Source organism: Diprion similis, chromosome 14 (assembly GCF_021155765.1).
Source record: "Diprion similis isolate iyDipSimi1 chromosome 14, iyDipSimi1.1, whole genome shotgun sequence".
Lineage (NCBI taxonomy): Eukaryota > Metazoa > Arthropoda > Insecta > Hymenoptera > Diprionidae > Diprion > Diprion similis.
Window position 1 is genome coordinate 11,385,643 of NC_060118.1, and position 11,032 is coordinate 11,396,674.

General features: G+C 38.5%; 1 protein-coding gene across 3 annotated transcripts in view; it reads left to right on the forward strand.

Annotated features, from left to right (window-relative positions):
- The window catches only part of LOC124414743, a 46,791-nt gene extending 36,540 nt beyond the window's left edge, over positions 1–10,251 (forward strand). For 2 of the 3 annotated variants that reach the window (XM_046895789.1, XM_046895791.1), the window contains exons 2-12: positions 1,965–2,804; positions 3,573–3,808; positions 5,078–5,178; positions 5,512–5,628; positions 5,739–5,889; positions 5,985–6,314; positions 6,432–6,527; positions 6,837–6,966; positions 7,074–7,339; positions 7,630–7,737; positions 7,831–10,251. In XM_046895789.1, coding sequence (XP_046751745.1) covers positions 1,965–2,804; positions 3,573–3,808; positions 5,078–5,178; positions 5,512–5,628; positions 5,739–5,889; positions 5,985–6,314; positions 6,432–6,527; positions 6,837–6,966; positions 7,074–7,339; positions 7,630–7,737; positions 7,831–10,251 — 4,796 coding nt within the window. The remainder of the gene's footprint in view (positions 1–1,964; positions 2,805–3,572; positions 3,809–5,077; positions 5,179–5,511; positions 5,629–5,738; positions 5,890–5,984; positions 6,315–6,431; positions 6,528–6,836; positions 6,967–7,073; positions 7,340–7,629; positions 7,738–7,830) is intronic. The other variant, XM_046895790.1, reaches the window with a different exon arrangement.
- Positions 10,252–11,032: the final 781 nt, after the last annotated feature.

Consider the following 11,032-nt stretch of genomic DNA (forward strand, 5'->3'; position numbering starts at 1 on the left):
CTGCCGTTGTTGCTGCTGTTATGCAGGGGTAAGAAAGTCGAATTATGTCTTCGTATACCCGTGCATGGCCTATTTTTAGCGAATTTATACTAGCCAAGTGCAGTATAAGCGCAGCGTCTATAATTCGTTCGGTACTGCAGAAGCTGCAGAAGCTGCAGCACCAACAGCAGCGTGTATATATATATATATACCTATATGTACATATATTAGATATGTGTGTGTATATATATATTAGGGTGGTGCAAAAAAACTGGATATTTTTTTTTTTTGAGTCTCGTGTGACAAAATGTTAGTTTTTGATGTTTTAAGAGCCCACTCCAAAGGACAGCTCAAAAAAAGAAATTTTAAGAAGTCGCTCCAAATTTTTTAAAATGTCAAAAATCGTCAAAATATTAAATTAAAAAAATTATATTTTCAGTATTTTGTTTGATTTTTAATTCATGTCGTCGTGTATTGTTATCGATTCTTTCTTACTAAATTGAAGAAAAAAAAATTTATGAAATTTTAATATGAATAGTAAAAGGTCGCTCGAAAAGATCTAAAGAAATGCGCCGAAAAATTGAAAAAAAAAAAATTATGAGCGAACTTTCAAAATTTCAAATTTTGAACTGAAACTTTCGGAAACTTATTTTTTTTTTTTGTCTATAAAATTATACCGTAACGAGAAAAAAATTAAAAAAAAAAAATTGATTTCTGACGTTTTAAAAAATGTGGAGCGACCTCTTAAAAATTTTTTTTTTTTTAACTGTCCTTTGGAGTGGGCTCTTAAAACATCAAATACTAACATTTTGTCACACGACACTAAAAAAAAAAAAAAATAGTCAGTTTTTTGCGCCACCCTAATGTATATTTTATCTTCCTATACGAATCGACGATAACGACGATTCGAAGTTGGACGAAGATTGAAAGAAAAAAGTATAAAATACGACTCTATGTAGGTTGAAAAATGATGAAAAAAAAATTATAATATATTATAAACAAAACAAAACACCCTCGATTCGCGTGGAATATACTATCTAGAGGCAGACTGTTAGGGGTGAGAATAAATTTTTTTTTTAATTGGAGAGCAATTCTTAGCCGATTCATGGACGTCCAACATGATCTAATATTCAACGAACACCCTAATGTACCTATATATTATACATATAACTATGTACAACGGTCAAGTTGATAACACTTGCGGCATATCGAAACCGGAAATTGTTTCTATGTACGACATACACAGAATGACCCAAAGAAAGTCCCAAGACCGTATAACAGTTTGATAGATTATTCGTGAATAAAAAATTTTTTTTTTCAAGCAAGTTTGACAATAATTTCAATTCATTCTTTCGCATTTCCCGTTAATTCGATTTTCTTTCCTCTCTTTTTTCAATCCAACTTAATTTCTTATTTCGATTTAACTATTTTTTTTTTTTTTCTATTCTTCTTTTCTCTGTAAACAGATAATTCTCTGGCACGAATCCAGATTATATATACGTATATAAAATGAACCAATGGCAAAAATGCATTGCAGTAAAAAGCGTGTGTGTGTGTGTGTGTGTGTGTGTTTTTTTTTCTTTTCTTTTTTAAATTTATTTATTAGTTTCTTTACACAAGAAAAAGAATTCCCGCAACGCGTAATATTACTCGCGTTACTTATTATACATATTGTATATGTATACCACAACTATCAGCGCAGCAGCAGCAGCAGCAGCACAGGAATATTATCAGAGCTCTGAAAGGAATTATCGAAACTGTAGGAGAATTTCTGAGAAAAGGAAAAACAGTAACCAATTAGCTAAGAATGAGTCGTTATCGTTGTTAGTCCGTGTCTTAAAGAGCACCGTTATCGCTAGTAGAGAGTTGAAGAAAAAAAAAAAAAAAACAAAACAAAACAAAAAAAAAAAAACCCCGACTAGACAAGACCCAAGAGACTATGTGTTACCTGCAATACTAAATTTTGAAAACTATATACTTTTCAGGAACGTCAACGGACCTGGTACCGCAGCTGCTGGGAATGTTCGACGAGATTGTGCGTAGAGGAACGTCGAGCTGCACCAACCATGCAGTATTGCAATCGACCTGCGGTATACCGGCAGCGTTGCAAAAACGATTGAGTTTGGTATCACGTTCATCGCGTCGAGGATCCCTTTTGAATCCATTATACGTAACCGAGTCCGGATCACCGATGTCGCACGAGGACAACAACAACCATCAGTCGAACCTTAATCATCATCATCATCATCATCATCAACATCATAATCGTAATAATAATAATAATCATAATCGAGAAGCGATGGATTCCCTGAAAGAAACCCCAACGACGATGTCTTTATCGGAAAAAGATTCCAGCAGGGTGGAGGAGATTACGACGGTCGAAAACGATGAGGATGATATACGATATACGAAATCTGTAAGCACTGATCAATTGGAAGTCCAAGTCGGCGAGGAAAAATCAATCGACGTCCGAAGAGCGTCTGACAACGTGATCAGCGGTTCAAATGGAACTACTACTACTTCAACAACCACTCATCAACCTGTCGATTATCCAAGAAATTCTACTACAAACTCTGCACCCTACAGCAACAACAGCAATACAACAACTCAATCTGGTAACGGTGGGGGTCTATCACCGCTAAGATACAACAACAGACGATGTAGAAATGGCAATAGTACCAACGGAGGATCCAGACCATTGTCCGGAAGCTCAATAGCATCCAGCACGTCGTCGAGTGGTTGCAGTAACCAGGGGATAGCATCCGCGGTTAACCCTTATTTAGCATCGGTTGAATCCTTGGCGGATACTTGCGCGAGTTCTCAAGGTACGAAAGAAAAGTTCATTTCAATTCCATGGTGGTGTATAATGGTTCACCGTGATAAGTACATCGACATTTTTGATAGAGATATCTACTACTTCGATCTCTTCACTTTGATCGATTCACTCGATTTCATTTCTGTTGTGATATGTTATAGTAGACTAAAAACTAAGCACTTTAAGAGGATTAAACACAACCCTTTAAAGTACGATATGTCAAGGGGTGATTTGGCAGTTTTTTTTTCTTTTGATCGAGAAAATGACATTCTTCATTTCTCGTTATAAAGAACCGTTTCCAATTCGAGTGGTTAAAGAATATTACGTTCTTGCGGGTGAAACTGTTAAAGCGCTCCTCGACATGCCTTACTTTGGAGGGTTGTTTTACCCCCTTGAAGTGTTTAATGGCAGCTAAAAAAAAACACGTGTCGCTTAGTTTTCAGTCTACTATAACATATTGCAATAGAAATCAAATCGGAGTGATCGACCTGTAACAGTTGGATTTACCACCGCAGTATTAAGATCAGTCTTATACTGTATATGGGATACTTTACAACGGTCCAGTGGTAGAATTGTGTTTGTTTTGTTTTTTTGTTTTTTTCTACAGAATCAGAATAATGGTCGTACCGTATGCAACGGTAAATCCAACAACTGTTACTGTACCTACCGTGTGTGATTTTTTTTAATAGACTAGTTTCACCGTGAAATCTTGATCTTAATCGAACTTTTAATTCCGTATTATTTTGTCGATTCCTGAAATTCCTTAACCATTTTTCAGGATCAGCCGATAGCGGTGTTGTTACGGTATCGGACAGTATTTGTCGCGGTGAAGAGACCGGAGTGACCAGTAGCAATCTACAGCGGCGAGATAGCGCGGAAAGGCCGCAATCCACTTACAACAATCAACCAAGACCACGTTACAGCGATCCGCATCGCAACCCCGTGGAAAGAGTCCTGTTAGAAATAGTCGATACCGAAGCCGTGTACGTCGAGCATCTGCGGCAAGTGATACAGGTTGGTGATACCGAGGATAAGAGACACTTCACAAGTCCCAGTGAAAGTATTTTGCCCTTTGAAATGGTACTCTGTCACCGAATCGCATGTCAAACCTGAAGAGCTGCGATTCGTCAAAAACTGATGTTTGGGGTACTAATTTCCAATAAACTCGTTCGGAACTTTGGAAACGTATCGAAATCCTTCTGACAATTTGATATTTCGTACTCAGGATACATCAGTATGACCATTTTGAGTCTTCGATCATACTTTACCCTAATTAGTCACATTTTCGTAGAATCGGATAAAATTAATTCCAAACGTAACATTTTCCTTAAAAAAAAAATAAGTTCTAAAAATCTGTAAAGAAAAGAAAGACAAATATCTAGCTATTGTTTAAGGATCGCAGAAAAAGCTCTATCGTCAAAAGTCCCCAAAAATCTCTACCACAAAGAGTCTTTCATTTCGCACGAAAAAAGGCACCAAGAAAAAGGTTCATTTCCACAACTTAGCGACTCTAAAAGGGGTTTAAAAAATCTTTGGGGTGAAATTCACTCCCAGGGTTGACCCAATTAGTATCGATAGTTCGGAACCTTACAGGCACCTATCGAATCCCTTTGTTACCACGTATAATGTGAACCAATTTGTACTGCACAACATGCTTCTCAGTGAGCAAGATTCCTCTGCAGGGCTTGCAATGTGCGCAAGTATAAGGCAACACATCCGTGAACTGTGTGTTCGGTTGATTCACGACCGCGAGTGACCTCCTCCCCTTCCTCCTTCCCCCCTGGGTTGCATATGGTGCACTGCACTAGTCTGCAATGTCGGTCTCGTTGGTTCTCATTGTGTAGACCAACGATGCTGTATGCAGGCATTGAGCTGATCAGGATGTGGTATCAATTCATCATGAATTTGTCGCAACCTCCGCATGGTTCAAACAATGACTCATATTGTCATTTATGCCAAATTTCATATCCTTATGTACACGCTGCATGCATTCGGTTATTATACTTTATGCACATATATTCACGTGAATTAATCTTAATGGAATTGAACTCGCGCCACGGTTCAAATTGTCTACTATAGAGCTTTATGGTCAATGGTGTATATGCATGTAATCCTGTAGCGTTACTCTTACCATATTACATGTATGTCGATGAATAATTAGAAATTATTGTTTAATTTACTTGAATATCGTAAGAAATTCGTTTTCCTTTTATGCTATACTTTCACGTTTATCTTATCTGCCTAATATATTCTATTCGTTTAATAACATATTCATCTTTAAAGGGATATCTCATATTTTGGAGAGACGACCCTTTGTCACTGGTGGATCAACCTCAACTCAGCGATTTATTCAGCAATATCGAAGACATTTACGAATTCAATAGGTGAGTCGTAACGAATTTACAACAAACAAGGATAATATTAAAAATAAGTTATGTCAAAGAGTTCAATCATGACTTACGGGGGCCGTAATCAAAATTTAGCTGGTCAATGGTTTTTTTTTTTTGTTTTTTAATGAAAAATGTTTGTTATTATGCTGCTTCGCTAATGTAACGTCACGACGAATGACTAATTATGCTAAATCTCGTAACATTGTTCTGCTAAAATTTTACACACCTATGGACAAATAATCCATTCACATGTAATCTACGTATTTCTCTATCGATAAACCTCATGTTTTTAAACAATTTTTTTTGTTTTCCTCTTGTTTTATACAGCGAGTTTCTCAACGAAATAAAAAATTGTGGATTGGATCCGGTTTGTGTGGCCAACACGTTCGTCAAACACAATTCGGGGTTTGAAGTCTACACCGAATACTGTACAAACTATCCGAGGTAAATATCCCAGCGCAAAATAATTTATACAGCCAAAGACAATTATCTGAATTCCAATGGAAATTTGTTAACTAATATTCATCTATAACGATCGCATTATAATTTTTCAGGACCGTCGCCGTGCTGACAGATTTGATGGGTCAAGAACGAACCGCCAACGCCTTTCGAGAAAGGCAGGCAGCCCTCGGTCATGCTTTACCTTTAGGCTCATTCCTGCTGAAACCGGTTCAAAGAATACTAAAATATCACCTCTTGTTACAGGTAAGAAATTTTCGCAACACAAGAGTCTTGTACGATCCTATCGACCTCGTTGTAAATTCGGTATAACGAATTTATCTATACATTTTCTTTTCCAGAACTTGTCCAAGGAATGTGATGCCGACGTTGAGGAGAACGAATTGACGATAAGCGCAATCGAGGGGGCTTTAGCTGCAATGACGGGCATCGCGAGGCACATTAACGTGATGAAAAGAAAGCACGAACACGCCGTACGTGTTCAAGAGATTCAATCTTTACTCTACGGTTGGCCAGGACCAGACTTAACTACCAGCGGAGAACTGGTCGCAGAGGGACGGTTTCGCATGCGAGGAGCAAAGGCGCCTAGACACGCGTTTCTGTTCGACAGAATGCTTTTACTTACAAAGAAAAAAGAAGACGGACTCCTAGTCTACAAAGCTCACATTGTGGTAGCGTATTAATTCACTATTCGATTAAACATCTTTGGATTATTTAACAATTTGAAGTACATGTATCGCTCGCGTGCAATTCAAACAATGTGAAAAATGACCGACTACTTGTTTCAGTGTTCTAATTTGATGCTCATCGAAAGCATTCCTGGAGAGGCGCTCAGTTTTCATGTTATTCCATTCGATAATCCTCGTCTCCAATACACGTTGCAGGTAATTGTTTATTAAACGACTTGTTTATAAATTATAAAATTACATATCTTGAACTAGTTTTGAGATAGGTAATTAATTCTTAGCTCTTTATAATCGAAAGCTGAGAAAATTCACAACTTTAAAGTAATATTCCGTAACATAGAAATGATATTTTACAGAATGCATGGGTACACGGTGAGTTAGAACCTAATAAATAATGTAAAAAAAAAAAGAAAAAGAAAACCACTATCTTTCCAATCGTTATAACTAGCTCTATTCTTCGATTGACGATTGATAACCCGTGTTTACATTATCAACATTATCTCTCAGGCTCGTAACTTGGAACAGAAACGGGAATGGACGATGCAAATAAAAAGGGTGATTCTAGAAAATTACAACGCAGTTATTCCCTCGCATGCCAGACAGCTAGTGATGCAACTTGGACAGACGCAACCCGAAGGTAAATAAAACAAGTGATTTCATGATTTTTTCGCATTTCTATGTAACAATTTAGTATCGCTGGAAAAGTATGAGAATCGTTAAAATACGTGTCTAAAAATTCATCAGACGAAGCTACGGGGGATAAGGGATCGGCAAAAAAACAACATTCGGCACCTCCTGAATATTTAGAGAAACGAAAGCAGGAGAGAGAGAGACGCAAGCCTGAAACTAGCCTGAGAAACAAGTTGCGAAAAAGTGGACGTAAAACCGAACCTAACGTGTCCGCCATTGAGGTGAGCACAGCTATTTGGCACGGGGTTGGTACGGGGGCATTGGTACTTCCTCAACTTGATGCATGTAACAAACTTTCTTCTCCTAACCTTTGGATCAAGGTACTTAACTCGAATGCTCTTTCTTTCTTCATTAAAAAGCTCCGATATACCGCTAAATCCTACCATCTCACCATCTCTGTTTCATTTCACATCCATCGATCATTTGTCTTCGTCATGCTTGACGTTACAATCAATTTTTGGAACGGCTTTACTCGAGTAAACCCTTAAAGAGTTTAAAAATGATTTTTCTATTGGTATTATAATTTAAGTTTTTATGTCGATTACATTCATCTGATGAAATTCGCAGCCACTCGTAATCTAATCTTTTCTCTCTGTTGTGGAAATTTCAGGACATGCCGACTACCCTGAGTAAAAATCAGTCCACAGAGTCGATAACAAGTAACAGTCGAGACCAAAGTCTGAATAGATCCGCCGACGGTCGTTCTTTGAAAGTTAAGGTAAAACAATTCGTATCTATAACTTTTCATCGGTCGATTAATTTCGAATAAATATGTAGACTTTCAGTTTCAACATTTGAATTTATTTTTCAGGACCGTTTCGCAAGTTGGCGCAGAAAGTCTGAACCCGGTTTCCAGTCGTACGTATCGTTGAATCAGTCGGACGAAGAAGAAAAGGATAGCGAAGCTTGCACCGAGGAGACGTTAGTCAACCCGGAACGTTACGAGTTAACGGACGATATAGAGATAGCGCAAGACGCTACAGAATTATTGAACAACAGCAATAATTCTTCTACTCCGCCTCCTCTTCCTTCGAACCCTCCTGCGACGACGATTACCAAAGATAAAAATAAAGACAACCAAGAGCAGCAAGCGCAGCAAACAATGGAGGAGATAGTTGGTCACATATTAATGCAAAATCGAGACTTCCAAAAATTATTAGAGAAGCAGAGAACGAGTAGCATTATAAACATGCGACAGCAGCAGCGTTTCAATAAGCACATGCACTCTGCCGATACGTCGGACAGCGAGACGGAGAACGATACTGCCAATAACAATAACCACAGCAACAACAACAACAACAATCACAGAGGTACAAGATCGATGCGATTGACTAGACGCGAGCAAAGATTGGTGAGAGCGAACAATGCAAGGAATTCGACATCGCCTCCGTCGCCACGAGAAGATCACCACACAAGTTTGCAGCTTCGCTACGATAATCTGAGATTAGAAAACGATCACGAAAGTGATTTGTCGACGACGTCTGTTAATAAGAATCGTACGAATCGAATAAGCGAGAAACGAGCGATATTTGAGTCATTTAAGAAACAGAGTATCGTCACCGAGAGTAAAGTGATAAAAACAGCGCTTCGTATCAGGGAAAATTCTACACTGGAAATGGAACGAGAGAAGTTGAGAAAAGAGCCTATATATGAGACCATCCCTGGCGAAGACGAAATCAGGAAACCGGATGAGGAAGACGAAGGTGATACTGCCATCGAGAACATAAAAAGTAACGACGAATCCAAAGGTTTTGGTAACTACGATAACTTGCAGAGAGTTTGGGAAGGCGTAAGGCAACAGGATGAGGAAATCGACGGAGGCGATAGTCCGACAAAGCCAGCAGTTTGGCTGACTAAATTGTGCGAAGGCCTGCCTACGACGACCCAAAAATCCGGTTCACTGCCTCGAAGTTTCCAGATAAATCCACACGACAATCCTTCCTATCCGCAAGTAACGAAGTCGAGATTCTTGCAAAGGGATGGAAAACCGATGAGCGAACGACCGTTTACAATAGCGTCCGACAAACCGGCTGAAATCAACCTCGAGGACATGGAGAGATACGCTTCATCCTGTCAACCGGAAAGTAGAATTGCAAAGTTCCCAACGTCCACGTCGACGTCAACGTTTTTCTACTCGCTTGACGAGGACTCTTTTACCGACGCATATTCTGAAGTTCAATCGTCAACATCCGCCAGCGCAAACGTTCATCCTGACCACAAAATTTACAGGGCGAGTGTAAGCACCGGCACGTTGTTGAAAAACGTATTTTCCAAGAAGGGAAGTATACTGCATGGACTTCGGTCAACGGAGAGCATAGAGACTCTGGGATGCAGCGACGAGGCTGACAGAGTCAGGCAGCTTGGATCGATCGGCAGTAGCAAGGTGAAAAAGAAGAGTAAGTCTAAATATTCGAGAGAAACTTCGTCGGATGTTGATGAAATGATGAGCGGATGTGTCGCCGGAGGGAACAACGGATCTTCGTCTAAATCGTCGTTGAAAGTTCCCTCGGTTTACTACAAACAAGGAAGCTCCGGACTTGGTGCTCGTATAGCGCAATCCGATTACGCAGATCCTACCGTACTTTTTGGAGATAGTATTTTGAAGCGCACGGCGAGTGTTGGCGACGGTTTAGAAAACAAGGTGGAATTATCAGAGGATAAAAATGGTGACGAGTGTATTTTAGAGCGTAGGGAAAACGAGGCGGATAGTTTTTACGAAAAGTCCTTCGAGACCATAGAAAATTACGTGAATCCCGAGACGGAAGAAGTGTTCAGGGACAGTGCAATATTTAGTGATACGGACGAGGCGACGTCGGCCAAGACCGCACAACCTACTTCGGCTATTATTTATAAAAAGATTCCTCCAGCTGTGCCAAAAGTCGCTCCGCCAATTCCGGTGAAACGTAAACCGGAAATTTCAACACCCCCAAAAGTATTTGCGAAATTTGAAAAATCAGGGGAAAAAGTTAAACCCGCAGTTGCTCAAAAACCTAATTACCTAAAAGTGAAGAGTGTCTTCCAGAGTGAACTGGAAAACACTGTTCAAAAGCCTTTAAGGAAAACTACTGGAACGCTGAACCGTAGTAACGTTGAGTTGGCTCAAAGTATTAACAGCGAAGAAAAACAAACCGAGAATACCGTTGACGAGAGGGATGATGTATCGGCAGGTCAAAGCCGAGCAGGTTGGGTGCGTAAAATTGTTGGTCAATTACAGGGTCAAGACGATGCATAAATTATAAGTAAGCTTGTCGAGTTCCAAATGTTTGATTCGAACATTTGAGTGTCTAATCGGCGTAACGAAAAGCAGAGCAAATTATTTGACTTTTAAATTTGGTGTTTTTTCTTCTAAAAAACCTGACCAAAACCCACCAAAAACAAGTTCTTGACTTTTCGAGAACTGGCTTGCTACTACCAATTACGTTATAGAGAATTCAATTAGCATAATAATCCTCATAGATTTTTATCACTGTTTTATAATCTATTATAAGAAGTTACTGCTAGTATTGTATTGTATTATATTATGATAATTTACTGCAATGTATTTTGTACGTAGGTGACAACAGCTGTGATGTCAACACAGTTTATGAAACATAACAGTATTTAATCTGTTGTATATAAATATGTCTAGTAATATAAAATTTTATAAAACTATAAAATTGACATGAATTATTTATTTCAGTACTTTAAAGTCTTTCAAATAATATTACTCAATTTCTCTCATTTACTTTGCGAATTCCTTTTCGTTCTATTACTTTGTTTTTTTTTTTTTTTTTCATCAATTTTTTTGCCTCAGTTCACATTATTATTTACAAGCACAGACTTTCATAATTTATTTATATTTATTTAACTATTGGGATTTTACACGCATTAATAAGAAAAAATCATAAAACTTCTGGTTTCATCTCAGAATCATATGGTATCAAGTTTATACGCTACAGGTGGAGTTACAGACTCGAGATAAAATTTTATCGGTCTTTTGCGGGGACGGAATTCAATGGGAAATTGAATTTTTC